Source organism: Myripristis murdjan, chromosome 24 (assembly GCF_902150065.1).
Source record: "Myripristis murdjan chromosome 24, fMyrMur1.1, whole genome shotgun sequence".
Lineage (NCBI taxonomy): Eukaryota > Metazoa > Chordata > Actinopteri > Holocentriformes > Holocentridae > Myripristis > Myripristis murdjan.
The window spans coordinates 18851369-18868151 of record NC_044003.1 but is presented as its reverse complement, the minus strand read 5'-3'; the positions used below and the strand labels follow the sequence as shown (position 1 = coordinate 18868151).

Genomic DNA, 16783 nt, shown 5'->3' with positions numbered 1-16783 from the left:
TAGTTTAAATCTCTCGGAACGTATTTAACTAAGAGTATGGATGAGAAAAATATATGTTGTAAAAAAATATCTTTATAATAATTATATGCAAGAAGGCAGAAGTGCAGAAGTCCACCAAGGTTGCAGGTGCTTGTGCTAAGCCCTGCCCCCTTTTAGCAATGTTACCAATCAGTGGGTAAAGTTGGTCAGTCACCCTTTGACCCATGACTATCTTCCCCACCAGCTTTCATCATGTAACATGGATGTATCTGGAAATTACCCTGCTTTCTGTAAGCCCCGCCCATAACCACATCCCCTTGTTGCTAAATCACCTGCAACTTCATGGCCTTCCCGGGCACATGACCAACTTTCCCACCATGTTTAGTGTGAATCTGTCCAGTCATTTCTGAATTATCATGCGGACAGACAGATGAACAGAAGAAAGCCTGTCAGCGATTTCACCCCCTTGCCAGAAATAATATTCTGGATCACAATGCATTAAGGTTAGATTACAGGATACAGGAAAAGTGTAACCAAACTGATGAAAGTGCTTTACTACACTGCCAACAAGAAAAACATGGAATTTGGGTTCATTTTAAAGATTAAGATCAACATATTTCAAGATCTTTTATTTTTTTTATTTTGCTGAACACCCTTTGACCGCCTTCTAATCTCAAATTCATCAGCTGGCATTACTGTTCAGCCTAGAGAACATATGAGTCACATTTCTCGCAGAACTGTGACCCCTATAGAATTATCATCCTATTTTGCGTACAGAATAAGAGGGTTTCCCATTAAGGTAAATAACTGCGGCAGGCAGGTTTAGGGTAAATGCCTTTCAGCCCCTGCAATTCTACTGCCCTGGCAGCTACACTTTCCTCTGTCACTAATGAGTTTTCAGCTGCACAGTGGCCACGCTGAACTCCCTCTGTGCCTGTTCTCTGGCCCACAAGCAGATGGGCAGATACACTGCAGATAAAGTCTTTCCACTGCTGATTACACCAGTCTGCTCCGGGCACTGCATTCTACAACCAGACTGTCTAGACATACACAAAGAAGCATGCATGTATACACATACACATAGGCTATACATAGAAAAACACACATACAACCACAGAAATGACAGAGGAACAACACACAAACACACATGCAAAGACACACTCAAACAACTCAGACAAGGCCCCAAGACAGTCATTTCTGTCTATCTGACCAAGTAACCACAGGAAGAGATATTGTCTGCTCTGGCAAACAAAACAAAACAACACTCATGGACCAGAAGCTGCTCAGGTCCTTCCTCACATTCTGCTGAGGGCACTCAATACACAGGACAGCTATTTTCTCTCAAATGAGTGAACGCAGAGCAGGATAATTTTCTGAAACCACAGTTTATAGCAAGCAGAGCAACCAACAAATGTGTCCTACCTTACAGGCTAGCAAAAAAAAAAAAAAAAAAAAAAAACTTATTAAGCTAAATAGGTTTTTTTTTTGGGGGGGGGGGGGGGGTCAGGTAAATATACACTCAACAACACAATCCACAATTTGGGAGTTCAAAGCTCAACAGTTGCTTAATGGTAGTTTTGAAGCAAACGGGAAGAACACCCAGATTTTCACTGTCAGTCCAGAGATTCATACTGGTAATCTTCCATTCACAAGTCAGCTTGTTTAATATTTAGGCTACGACAACTCCAGGTTTACCCACAATGAATTTGTTGAGGTGAGGACCAAAGTTATCATTGGAGTGACACTTAGATTAGATTGCCTCAAAACAGCATGTGAGAAAAAACTATCACTTGTCTACTCCCAAAATCTGTACAGTAAATGTTGTCATTTGTACAGGGTATTGGTAAAGGTATGAAATAGTCTTGAGGTAAGAATTTGTGCTGCAGGGTTTGCTCCCGACTGATTCCCTGTAAAGATTTCAGAGTCTGATGGGGTTTCAAAATAGTTCATCATTGTGTGAGGGTGAGCAATAAACACAGAAGATGAATTGTGATTGTCTTTACACTTTTTTGGCAGCCAAGGCAATTATTTCCTGCAATGCAAGGCCACTGCTACAGAATGAGTGTAGGAGGAAAAAATGCCGGCGTTGTGGTGTTTTGTGTGAGTGATAGGTGTTGGCCTGTGAAATACCAACAGTGGGAGGGTGGACAAAGTCCTCTTGGTTTGTTCCCCAGAGGAAATGCCTTGCTAAATACATTAAACACAGCCGCAAACAGGCAGCACACAGGTGCTTTGTGTATATGTGTGTGTGTGTGTGTGTGTGTGTGTGTGTGTGTGTGTGTGTGTGTGCGCGCAGGCACGCGTATGTAGCGAGCACAAACTTCCTGCCATTTCTGTACAGTGAGACAACAGCAGGGGATTTCTGGCCTTGATAGTCCTATTGAGTTATCGAGGGGCCAAAAGAGCAAAACAGTCACCTTTCTTAAGAAATTTAAGTGAAGGAAAGCCTGCTTAAAAAAAACAGACAAACTAAGTGTTACCCTGGGCTACAGCTAGCCATGACTAAATCACACAATGACTTTAAATCAGTGTTTACCCTGGAGTTTTTGTAAATGTGAAGGTTGGAGAATTACTTCCTTCCTGGACACTATTCCAGGAACAGCTCCAGTATCTACACTCCAATAAAACCCAAAGTGATTCTTAATACTGGCCTATTCTTAAGGTTTTCCAGCCAAAGCAAATAAATCTAGTGTCACTTAAGCATCAATAAAATATCCCACATCGCTCAAAAACACTAGCATTCTGGTCATGTGAAGACCCATTAAAACACAACCCATTTTGTGACCTGACACATAGTTTAAGAAAAGATGATGTGGTGGTTTTGTACACTGCCTCTGCTTTTTCCATTTCCTATTCTGCATTCCTTTCAATTCTCCTACAGTCTTCATAAAAACAGTGCAAACACACACACATATGCACACATACGCAGAGCAAATGCTGTCAGTAGAGGCCCATGCACCTAGATCAGCGCTGGGCTCAGATATTTAACGGGTTAATGAAACAGAACAACCATGTCTGCGGGACACACAGAAACATGTATAAAAATGGAAGTTATAAAGCAAGAAAATGTACACATACACATAAACATTCATTCCTAAAGCACTGGCACGCCCAAAATTAACCATACAAAACACTACTGTACCTCTGACATTTACGTTTTCTACATTTAACAAACAATGCTCTCTATCTTATTGTACATAGGCCTACAAGAGTAGAATGAGTCTACAAATACTGAAACACAAACTCCATGAGTCTATGGCCCATCAATCTTCACGGTAACAGAACTAACTGGAGACCTCATTCAGGGACGAGACCCTTAAGTTCGGCAAAAGCAAGAGAAATTGAGTAAAATTCTCTCCCGATCTGAACTCGGAGTGAAAACAAAGCCTTCCTGGTTAACTGAACCATTTTTTGTTGACTGTGACAACCACTTTTATCCACCTACACAAAGTTGTTGAGGTTACTGTAATGAGTTTGTGGTGGACTACAAGATGAACAGGAGGCCCCGTGTCCTAGTTGTCATACAGAGACAGGAAGTGAAGAGCGTGGGCTCATACAAGCACCTTGGGGTACAAATCAATAAAAAAAAAAAAATGGACTGGACTCACAACACATCAGCCTTCTTCAGCAAGGGACAGAGCAGACTGAAGAAGCTCCATTTTTAACACCATTTTCATACACTGATACAGACTCACTGTTTGGCAAGATCAAGTTACTGCTGCACCACATCTATTCTGTTAAATCTCAGATCTTGCTAGTTGCTTAGCTTACTTTATCTTGTCCCTTTATCAGTCAGCCATCCTTGGATCCTCAAAAACTGTGTTATAACTTGATTATAACTGTTTATAATTTTTTTAAGTGTTTATAAACTAATTAATAACCTAATTATAAACCATATAGGAGGGTAGTCTCATTGTAAAGTGGTGACTTTCATCCTATTAGATATTTGTGTGAAACTTTGTTATAGTTTGCATATGAATTCTTGAGTTATGGTCAAAAACATGTTTTATAAGTTCACAGTGACCTTAACATTTGGCATTTGAAAACTAAATTCTAATCAGTTCATCCTTGAGTCCAAGTGGACGTTTGTGCCAAATTTGAAGAGATTCCCTCAAGGCATTCCGGAAATATCACATTCACAAGAATTGGACGGATGTACTGACGTGCGAACGAATGGACAACACGAAAATACAACGCCTCCGGCCACGGCTGTCACCAGCACAAATGTAATATTCAAAGCAGGCAACACTCACAGCCAGCATAGATATCACAAATGCCTAGAACAGATGAGATCACCTATTTGAAACAAGCAAATGGTCAGTCTTGGCCAGGCTGGAGTGACAACACCAGTCAAAACAAAAATTTCACAGCAGAGAAAGAACAGAGAGCCATTAGCGAGGAGAGATGAGCTTACCTGCAGCCTAACATTTTCACCAAACTCATACCATGGCAGCATGATTATTACTACCAATGCCCAACAAATAAAAAGCATTTTGATTGAAACAAGTGTTATTTAATAAAACATCAATGCCTGGGACTTTCTCCAAATGTGACTATTAGTTTGGGAAGTCAATGTGGCAGCGTCAGCAGAGAAACAGCACTGCCAGTCATTGACTGGCTGCTTCTACTGATCATCAGGAATCAGGAGTTAAGCTTAAATGACTACATCAGCAAGGCACAGATTTCTGATCCATTTGCCAAGTGCATTTCCAGCATCAAGGTGGAGAATTACCTGGCCTGTACACACAGTATCTCCCCAGTTGCTGACTGTATGGCGGCTGTCTTAATGTGTCAGTCTGGATAGGGTTCAGTCAGACAGGGCCTCCATCATGGGCCAGAATACAGCAGTACAACAGGCTGTTCATGGCTTTGTTACTGGTGTCACATAATGTAGGTCTGGCTTAAGTCCTCAAGAAAGTCCAGGGGATGAGATGATAATGATAAAACAAACCCAAACAAACACGTTTTCTTACATCTGGAAAATAGAATTTGTAAGCTGGGGCAACTCTATAGCACCATAATACTTTATTTACAACGTTTTGTCACATATTTTACCATTTACAAAAAACTGCAACTTCTGCAATTTGAAAATTTCACTCAGCCATATTGTGATTTCGATAATATTTCGATTAACAGTTCTGCCCACTCCAGGGCCCGACGAGTGAGGGATCACAGATGCGATCAATCTTTCACTGTAGTTGAAAGTGGTGGGCACTACAGCAGTCTACACAATCTGAGTTTAAATGTTTTAGCTTTTGCACAACCATCTCCTTGAAACCTTAGTTCCAGGGTATTTACAGCCTTGCTCTGAATCAGTTTTAATGTATCAGTTTCACCAGTGTAGGCTTATGATTTGAATCCCATGGAGAACGGCATTTGTGATTTTCACAAGAGTTGCATCCTTATGGAAATAACACATTACAAATACATCTGTTTTTATCACCCCCAATGCTCTGTCAATTCTACCACTGCTCAGACTGTGTTTGATACAATTTACCAAAATTTAACCCATTAAACAGACTCATTTTGACCCCTTTGTTGTCATGTATAGGATACTTGACAGTAACTGCAGACTGCAGCTGCACTGATCTATCATCATACTGGTAAATTTTTAAACATTTGCCCACCCATTTGTTTTGGAATTTCTTTGATGCAGTGCCAGATACTGAACACACAATGAATATCTAGAAAAAATCCAATTCTACTGCCTCAACAGTCAATGACATCTCAATGACATATCCAAAAAGTGCAGCTTCTCCATACTTCTGTCCGTCAAAACTAACATAACTCTGACAGAGAGAGCAGACACTCCTCAATGACAAACTAAAAACACATTGACACACAGACACAACAACTCAGAAAGGCGTGTTTGGACCATATTTTTTGGTGTTGAAAAGGAATGTGTGACATATTTTTGAAAATTAAACACCTCCTCTGTAAATCTGGGGGATAATATTCAAACACTTTTCCCACTTAACCACTCACTGAAGTTACATATGTGCAATGAAAGGGCTTACATCACCCATGTTGTCCTGTAATAAACCAAATCCAGACGTAGCTTTTTTATCTGACCACCACTTTAAAAACACCCAATCCATGTTTCCATCCACAACTTCCAAAATACTGAAAGCCCAGGGCCCAACCAAAGAAAACAGCAGTCACACTGCAAGGGCCGTTCTGCAAGTAAAAGTGCAGAAATAGGCCAAAACACTGAGAGCAATGGCTAAAAGCTCCATCCACTAAATGGTGTGTTGTCAACCGGATGATGAGACCAGTGTGCATGACTCAGACGACAATAAAGGAGGAAGATGAAATGAAACATGAAATTAGATATGAAAACGGCTGAAAACATTTTATCCACAGGCCTAAACATCATGTTGATCGTTGAGACTGATGAAACAGTATAGTGGGCTGACATATAAAAGGCTGTTCCTGGCATTTAAGAGAGATTTACTTCATCTTCAGACCGCAAGCAATCATACTCCCACGCATGATACAACTCTGAAGTGAGTTTGGTGGTTGCTTCGACAGTGATGACAATAACAATAACAACAGAGGTGCAAATCTGGCTGAGGAGATTTGCTATCTCTTCATCACACATGAGCTTTGGAGGTAGATGCAGTAACAGCGTGGAATAACACCTAGGGCCTTAGGGAGAGGCAGCTGAGGATTCCTGACATATTTGTAGAGAGAGAGAGAAAGACAGACAGAGAGACAGAGAGGCACAGAAAGAGAGAGAGGGAGAGAATATGAAAAGCCGGGGGATTTGCTCTGTACTGCACGGTGTCCTCTCACCTTCGACAGACACAGAGCTGTATCTCAATTGCTCAAGGCTCTTTGTGTACGCGTGTTTGCAAGCATACAACTGTCTGCGCATCACACCTCATCCGAGCTAGCCTCTTGGCACTTCAGCACAACCTGCATCTCAAAAAGCGGTACGCCATGGAGTTTGTTTACTTAAAGAGGGCACTCACTATTAGTGCACATCACGCAAACCGGACTGATAAAGATGAGATAAAAACAAGACAGAAAAAGCAGACGTCAGTGACAGTTACAGTCCATCTACGGCAGAATGGATCGGAAGAGGCAAACCCTCCGGCCAGCAGGCTAAAAACAAGCTGTTGAGCAACAGTGATTGACAGACCTCCTGTTTGCAATAGAGACAGAGCGCATTTCAGTCCCTCCCACCCCATGGTGGGTAAACAATTCAGCCCTCTCCATTGACTTTGAACTGTGTGAAGGTGCTTCCTTGGCTTCTGACGGTCATCAGATTAGCCTCACATTTCATATGGCTAGATTCAAAAGAACAAGCTGAACGTTTTGATGGTATGTGTATGTGTGCAGGCCGATAGCAAAAAACAAGTTCATATGTTTTTATTGAAATCCTGTCCCAGTGATTGGGTATTGTGCTAAAAGAGAGGGGATATTACCGCCTGGTGAGTCAGCCGACATCACCTGCTCTAGTGGTGCAACACACAATCACTGGAACAAAATTTTTGAGGAGAAAGAGACAACCCAAAGGTTAAAGAAATATCTAAACCAAGGGCTCCATACTATTCTACATAGGCCTCAGAAGCCATGTTGACAACTATTTCTGATTTATTGGCATTTTTGAGACATGCAAATCATAAAATTAGGTAAATCATCTATGAGATAGATGAATCCTGTTGGACGTTTGTATGTGAAAGAAAGCTCTGTGCTCGTGTTTTATAATCTGAGAGCAATCGGTGTACATTTGAGAACCAAACTGCAAAAAGCTATGTGGTTAGCCACCCGTGATGACCCGTTGCACAATTAAAATATCAGACACAGGGCACATCGAGCAGCAGTTACACAAATAAATCCAACTGTTATTGTATTGTTTTATAGTGCTTTATACTTTTATAATTTTGCACACAAAGGTCACCCAGCTGTGACTTATGTAATATGCACAGCAGTGTCAGGTTTTTGTTAGCAAAGTAATTATAAATAGCATCAATACCAAAATAGTACCACATATCCAAAATGTTAAATATTCAATGCTGAATTTTGGTTCTTAAATGGTTAATTTTACATCATCTTTTATCCAATTAACATACCTGTCCCTGAAGTCTTAAGTGACTGCTTATTGGTTCACTATGAAATTGCTTGCCACAAGCTGATTAAACAAAGTTATCCTCAGGTCACTGCACCCTCATCTTTTGGTTTGCTTCAAGTAAGTAAACAATGCCGCAAAACCGGTCCAAGTTCTGGCTCCAGCTTTTAACTAACACTGACAGTGACAGTGAACAGGGCATTATCTGTGACACGAAAACAGCTCAAGACCTCAAAGCTAATGAAGCACTAAACACACACAAAGTTAACTTGAGGCAAAAGAGCAGCACCGTGTTTGACTGCCAGACAAAAACAGTAACAGAAAAAGACTATTTTATGTCATATTAAACTGCATTTTCACAGAGAATATTTAGCCTACTGGCACTTGATAATCTTTTAAACATTAAGGATTCTTGACATTTACGGAAACTTAAAATTTAGTCTGTTCAGGTTTACCAAATCATTATAATCTCTTTAATCTGTTCAGAAGTGCCTTAGAAAGGTAAGAAAAGTAAATATAATTTCACACTTAAGAATTCAGCACCTAAGAGTTGTAATAAGAGTAACACTACCCAATGAGCTTTTAATCAAAACACAGCCACTAAAAAAAAAGTATTGTTTGGTCCTGGTGTTGACTTCAAGGTTCTAACCAATTTTCCAAACACCATCTAACCCTGCACCTGTCACTCTTTCGGAGGTAAGACTAAATTTATTCAGTTACTTGTAGTTCCCAAGCTACGTCTAATCAAAGAGGAATCATGTGGTTGGCTAAACTTTGTATTGTGACCCCTATGAAGCTTTGTTATTCAATTCTCTGTGTATGCTCATGGATATGTGTGTGTGTGTGTGTGTGTGTGTGTGTGTGTGCGTGTGCGTGTGCGTGTGCGTGTGCGTGTGCGTGTGCGTGTGCGTGTGTGTGTGTGTGTGTGTGTGTGTTTTCCAGCATACCTCTACCATGCCCGGTCTTGCTCAAAGTCGTGGTACTATCAGTTGAACAAGTTATCTTTCTTTCTTCTCTCTTTGGTGTTAATTCACCAAGCTCACACAGTGTAACAAGCATTTAAGCATTTAAGTTTCCAAAGTCAAGAGTTTGACTGAGTTCCTGATGACAAACTGGTTGTGACAATGAGCAATATTTAAATGAGAGATTAAGCCTGATCCGACTAGGGTATATCTGTCCAGTCATCCATTCAGTGGTTTCAGGCATTAATTTCCGGCCCAGTTTACACTCTGCTTCCACTATTGTCAAGCAAATTTTACACAAAGTTTACAAAAAGAAAGAATAAAATTCAAATAAGGCATGTTTTTACCAATTTGGTTTAGGGAAAGAAGCAGACTTCCCTGAATGTCAGAGATACGGATGGAATTAACAAGAAATATAGTAACCATTTACTTACTTATTGAATATTATCTGGTTACACTTTTTTAGGTGTCTTTGTTGTGTCACTGAGCTGCTGGCTGACTGTATAGGTTTCTCTGCCCCTGTGTTTGAGCTAATACAACTTCACTGATCAGTCAGAAAACTCATGCTCATGCTATTTCATACAGGGGAAAAAAGGAGAGACAATAGGACAATTATTCTTTAAAGCGTACTTTGATAGCAATAATTTACCAATAATGTAGGGGGGAATAATTGGTGCTTGCACAAAATATTTACACGACAACATTTTTTATAAACAATTATTAGTTATGTGAACATGATGATCAAAAAGGTAGAGGCAAATAAGAGAACAGCGAGAAGAGTCCATTAAGTTAAGAAAACTGGATCTCTTTACAGAAAATATCTAGCCGTACATCATGATATTGATATAATATCAATAATAATTTGTTTAAAACACACACACACACACACACACACACACACACACACACAAACACACATTCCTGGAAAACTGCATCATCCCTTTGTTCTACAAGGCTTCCTTCATTCAGTCTTTGTTTTTGTAGCATAAGCCTCTGATGATGAGTTGTACGCCAATGGGATTGTGTACACTGTGTTGTCAGTTTGGCGCTACTTTTCCCCAAAACAAACAGATGGTGACAAATCTGTCTGGCAAGGAAAAAGTTCAACTCGGCTGAACTTTCTGTCCGTCAAAACAGATGGAAATCTGATGAAGACAGACATGTCATCAGCCCAGTCCTGACAACATACAGCTCTCACTGAAAATGAATTACAGTGAATTTATCCTGACAGAAACAATGGAGCAGTGGTGCAGCATCACATGGGATGAACTCTCTTACGAAAACAAGCAGCAGTAGAAGGCTGTTTATGCGCATAATCCAAGTTTTAAACTTCAAAGAGAAGCGAGTGCCCTAAATAGTTAGCTGCGCACCAGGATAATTGTTTACAATCCTAGTAAGGGTGGTGTTGTTGCTGTTGTTATTGTTCTTCAGCGTCACCAAGTGTTGGCCATACTTTACGCCAGTGATCATTAACTGGCAACTCACAAGCCACATCTGGCCCGCCAAAGCTTCCCATCTGACCCACAGAATATTAATGAATTCAAAAAATGTGAGGGCAAAAAAAATCAGTTTCGGTGTTTAGGATATCTAGCATTTTCTTCCCTCAAATACTGAAACAACACCAAAAACAACTGAGAAGGAAATAATTTTATTAGGAATAATTTACCGACCCCAAACATGTGCGTTCAATCCGCAGGTTCTCTAGACATTATAAATCCACCTGTCAGCTGATTAGTAGTTACCTGTGAGTAGCTACACGACCTGATGCAGGAGTCAGGCCTACCTCACTCACAAAGCTGCCCCCTCTTTACTGTTTGAGCACTGAATAGCAGCAGCTTGGGATACGTGACGCAGAAACCAATTCACAACTTTTATGAAACAAATGCATCTTGTGCCGTGTCCTCATGCAAGCATGGGAACAATGTTTTCCACCATTAAGGACACTGATTGGTGTGAAGTTTGATTAATATTTCCTGCCAGTTAGGACTGCCATCAAATTTCCTGAATTACAGATTTGAACCATCATTCCTCAGTGAACTGCCTATTTGGCGGAGGTCTGCACTCTACTAGAAGCATTTTCTAGTCAAATATCTAATTATTATTACAGATTTCCTGTGTTTTTAGGAGTCTGTCCACACTGATATAGGCTTAAAAAATAACATTTTGTGAGAAAGTGAAAATATTACACAATAACAGGCTAATTAGGGCTACATAAGTTTAAGTTTTGTTATTTGAAAGTCCTGCCCCTGGCTCTTCTGGCCCTTGGACAAATGTAGTTGATGACCCCTGCTTTACACTTTCATCTGAACCTTAAAACAAAACAATGCACTTGGAAAACCCCAAATGTATGAATCAACCACAATGCGAGTGACAGTGGATCTGAGAAGGTGTGGTAAAAACTTTTTAAAGAACATATTAGATCATTTTCACAATAATGTTTAACTGTTGTGTAATGAGCTTCCATTGAGCTGATCATCTTATTTTATCATGTTCATACTTTTTCACTCTATTAGGAAAATTCCATTGAAAGCTATGTTTCCATTCAGCATTTCTAACCCAAAGCCTAATCATCAAGAAAAGGAAATAATTGGATGGAAAACCAGCTAATGAGTGAGCAGGCAAAGGACCTGGTGTCAAGCCTAAGTAAACCCCAGCAGGACACGTGGCTGTTGCTGCGATCAAACCTGCAATGGGACAATCTCTCTAAGACATAGGTTTCTCACCATCTCTCTCTCTCTGCCTCTGACACCTAAGTGAACAGTGTACGATACAAGTATTTGGCTTGAGAGGGTTGTTTATCGCTCTATGTTTGGACTGAACAAGGTCCAAACAAAGTTTCAGGGATTTTGAGTTTGGCAAGTGACAGTTTCACTCTTTAGCCTGCATGTGAGGCAAAGAGGTGTTCATGTCATGACTTTTATTCACTTGATCAATTTTTCAACTTGAACTCGGTTTATTTATTTGACGCATCACTTTAAAATAGACAGTGCATAGTTATGTTCCACTGTATATTAAAAGATAACACAAGACTCCAAAGATTCATTTGTATTGTGCTCCTTGCTGGGCAAGAAATTCACCTGATGCAAAAAGCCTTCAAGACTCTGTTTATTTCTATCCCCAGCAGAAAAGAAAGTCCTTTGGAAATTCTGACCAAAAACACTGACTGAAAACTGCACAAAATGTTTATAAATGTTTTATCATCCAAAGCAGAAATGGGTCATGCATGCATGCTGCCAAGCCTGTTGCAAAGGTTTTAAAATGTAACCATGACAAAATAAAACACCACATGCTTTGAAGCCTCGTTTCAGGTAATCTATACTGTCTCCACAGTGTTCACCTTTAAAAAGAAAAAGAGGTCAAGAAAGATGTAAACCACCACCAGTAAATAACATACAAGATAAATACAACATAACAGCTGTCTGTCTGCCACCCTCGCTGCTTTTTCATGCCATCCAACATGTCTGCATGTGATCTCGCCAATTTCTCTGCTTAGGTCTCTAGTCAAGCGATGAAAATTGTGTAAGTAAACTAAGGCAAAATTCTGCCTGGCTTCCTGTGTGAACATAGGGTCAGCGTTCAGCCAACAGGAAAGCAACTTCCAGGTTATTGTTTCCCCCTCCTCACACAGCGCTTCCTGGTGAAGGGTCTGTTTCAGCATGGGCCTTACATAAGCCAGTGACAGACAGGGGGACGTGTTGCAGGGGAGAGAAAGGGAGGGGAGAGAGGAAGAGAGAGGGGGAAATACTCAAGGCCACGCAAGCGAGCTGACTGCCAGGCAGACACAGTCAGTCAGTGTGCTTTCCCTGCTCCTCTCTCTCACCCTTTTTATCGCTCTCTGAACTCTCTCATTCACACACACAGATACACACAATCAGTAAAAGGGAAACTCATACAGGCATTCCTTCCCATATATCTGTAAGGTCGCTGATATGAAGAGCAGGGAGTCACACTGAGAAAGTGAAAGAGAGAGGAAGCAGGAGGCACTACTGTAAGCATCTTTGTTAGAAGCCTTAAATTACCCAGGTTATATTCCCTGAACATGACAGGTGTATTTTGTAGCAATGGTAGTCTATTTACTTTCAACCAGAAAACCTGTGGCCTTGAGGAAATAATAGCTGTGCCTGTTAAACATCAGACAGCCCAAGTTCAAACATGTCATGTGTGTCTGACAGAAAACAAAAGCATGAACACAAGTGGTCCAGATAATTATAATGTGAGAAGACACTTTCTGTAAAAAGCTGTAGAAAGGCAACTGTTGCAAAGGCACTTTCCAGTTTCAGTAAGTGCCATGCCATGTGCAGTACTATCCTTACATATTCATAAAATCCAGATAAAGACACTTTATGATGCACTTGCCACAGACAACTACATCCTCAAGTATACAGAGACATATGCCAGTATATACAGATATAGCTTTACATGCATTAATTTGCATAGCCCAAATTATATATAACTGCATTATGCTTCATGGTATTGGTAATGGAGAAAAGGCAACTGGAACAAAAGGTGAATTTCCACTGAAACCCACCAGTTATGATACCATAGTTGTTTACTCTATTATCAACTGCAAGGCCAAACGCATCATTTCCAGTAAAAGGACAAAGTAAAAATGACTTATAATTGGGTTATTTACTGCAGTTAAATATGTGAAAAGCTTGTCCCAAGTTGTTTTACGCATTTGTGGGGTTTACTCCAGTAAATATGTGGGACACTGTCTAAACTGCACATTCCAGCAATATTTGTGGGAAAACTGTTGATTTTCCGAAAATGTTAAAATCATGAAAGTCTCCATTTCTGGCACAGCTCAGGCTTGAAGAAATAATAATAAAAAAAAAATTACTCCAAAAACTAGTAGCGTACAGTAAGCAACTGTGTTCCCAAACATCCCTGCACTATTATCGTTGTGTTTACTGTCATGTCTACTTGTTATATAGCTGAGTATGCTGTAACCCAAGCATTTCTTTGTATGTATTACATATGACAACAAAGTTGAACTTGAACATGAGACATGATAATCCTTTAATAGGACTAATTTAGTTTGCTCTTATTCCAAATGAATGAACACTCAAGCACCAGATCAGCCTGGCTTGTAGGGAACTTGCTTTAAAGTCAAACTTAAAAGTCACAGGGGTGGGAAATCAGCATCGACCGCATGCTGGTAAATATTGGCAGTGGCTGGGAAGTTTGTGTACTGAAGATACCACTTTGGCACATGTTCAGCCATTGTTGTGCAGGTCTGTGTGATCCCACCATTGTACGCAGCTGTTAAACTGTTAAATAAAGTAGTTAAAGTAGCAGGTGAATTTTAGAGATGAACCAGCCCCTGCAGCAGATAGGAGAAGAAACTCTTATGTCTTGAATGTGTCAGTTTCTCATGGATACAGACACATGAAGAGGTCCAATGTACTGCCCATTTACTCTAAACATCAAAACTGGGATACTCCAACATTTCAGAAGTGCAGCTGGTAAAAGGACAGGGATCAGACAAGACCAAGGAACATTTTTGCCAACCACTTACTACTACAAAACAAAATCCCGGTTTGGGGAATGTGTGGATCATCCATCAGCACAGTGCATGTAGCCAATACACAGTCCGTGAAGAGCAAACACAGAATGTGAGGGGCTCACTCACACAACCTGGACATGTTCAAACACAGCTGAGCTATACTCCTGCAGCAAGCCACCTAAGGAAAAAGGCATACCACAGTGACAAGTGCAACACATTAACTATTCATGTTGACCTCAACACCTGCATGTCTGGGTGGGTACACTACACTCATACGGAGTTTAAAAAAAAAAAAAAAAATACAAGAGCCATCAGTTTATGTTCTCCAAATAATATGCCTCTTTCTTTGCACTTGTCAGCTGCTGTGTTGCACTCGTGTCCATTATATCTTGTGTATAGGTGCACGGCTGTGATATGTGTAACTGTGCTAAAGTGTAAAAAGCAACTGCGTATACACTTATCATCTTTAAACTTGACCAACTCCCCAATTCTGAGTGAGAATATGATGCAGCACAGTCTGCAAACCTACAAGCAAGGAGGCGAAGTGACGCTGAGTCTAAAACCAGTTTCACAACATAGCGAAGTTCTTCAGCAACAGTCTTCATGCATACAACCACACAAACCACACTGTGCTTGCCTAGTTAGATGTAACAAGCTGGCTTCAAGATACAGTAGAAATGAACCTTTTTGATTCACACTGACATTGCAGTGTTTCCTCCTCAGTAAGACAGCACTGATACCCTCCACCACTACCATGATAACCACCAACGCCTGTGGCAAAAGCACCAAAATATCAGCAAAAAATAATGAAGCCACACTGACTCCTGATAAGGAAAAAGGGTTAAAGGGCCAATGTTTTTTTTTTTTAAACTAGCTGTGCCTGGTGTGTCTAATGATGTCAATAAAATGCGTAAGACTGGCAATAAATTGACCGGATTTTACAGTCTTCTCAACCTGAGACTGCAGTTTAATTTAGTGGGACCTGAATTCATTTAACACATTAGCTTCAGCTTGACAGCTTCAGTGTGTCAGCTTAGAGGGCTGAAGGCGCATCAAGAGCAGAACCCCTGAAAATCCAGATCTGTGGTGTTAAAGAAAGTAGAGGCCAGAGTGGGTTTCATGGTCCAGCTGGGTGTGGGAACTTGGACTGTCACATGGGATGAATGTCATCCACGACACACTGCATGCACCACTAAAGTTATCCACTCATTACATCAGCAAGACAGAGAAGTGAACCCACCCTGGCACCAAGAAAACATGAAGACTTTCAATATTGGTGAAGTGCTACCATGAGGCGAATTATGAAACAAATCATTTACACTGCAGGCAGAGCTAACTTTGGTTAAGTGGGTACAAGTAGGGAGGGGGGGATGGGAATTTTGGGCTAGTCCAGGGTATTTCAGGATAACATTTTTTGTGGAAGCCACGCTGGCATCCGCTGCCAGCTATAAGGTGGCTCAGGTTATCTGTAGCCAGAAATGTAAATGTTAGCTAAATGCAGAGATGGGGCTGGCGCTATCCAGCTAACCAGACAGCTATCAGGCTAAGCTAGCCAGCTATAACTGGTTAGCTAACTTTACTCCCTACGGGCAAAAACTGATAACTGGGAAGTCACTGACAGCTGGCGTAAGGATTTACTTAGGTTGACCTTGCTTGGTAATTTGACTGTAAAAAGGAAGGCCGCTACCGAATAAACACAACACAAGCGCCACATCATGGAAAACTCACCCATTCCTGTCCTTCGCACCGCCTCGCTATCAAATGTTGGGAATCTCTTATCCAGCAGCCTCCGTGCTAGCTAGCTAGTAGCCAGGTAGATGTGTATTTGCAACTAACAGTGTTTTTTTTTTTTTGCCGATTCACCGCCGATAAAGAAGTCAGGTGAGTCGTATATCCATTCGTCCTTGCACAAGCCGCAGCCTCTCCAGCTCTATCTTGGTGGTGATTTCAAGATTATTGTGCAGGAAGTTAACCAGGAGTCTCCACCTTTCTTGGACTTGCCTCCACTGTCGGCTGCCTGCTGCCACCAAAATACAAAAAAGCAGGAAACTTCGCGAGGTTTCAGTCGGGACAGTCCCGCGAGAGGAACTTTGAATGGAATGTTTATCCCCTTCTGTGTTATTGGCCCACTCAGCATGTATAATGGATATGGATGAGAGAGAGAGAGAGAGAGAGAGAGAGAGAGAGAGAGAGAGAGAGAGAGAGAGACTTAACTCACTGTGCCTCAAGCTTCACCACTTCCCCGACATATGTGAATGTGTT

The 16783-nt window shown here is 40.9% G+C and overlaps 1 protein-coding gene across 1 annotated transcript in view; it reads right to left on the bottom strand.

Moving 5' to 3' along the window:
* Window positions 1-16551, bottom strand: part of cd2ap (CD2-associated protein) — a 69128-nt gene extending 52577 nt beyond the window's left edge. The window contains exon 1 of the mRNA XM_030047112.1: window positions 16250-16551. Within this exon, the coding sequence (XP_029902972.1) occupies window positions 16250-16253 (4 nt within the window). The 5' untranslated portion in view covers window positions 16254-16551. The remainder of the gene's footprint in view (window positions 1-16249) is intronic.
* Window positions 16552-16783: the final 232 nt, after the last annotated feature.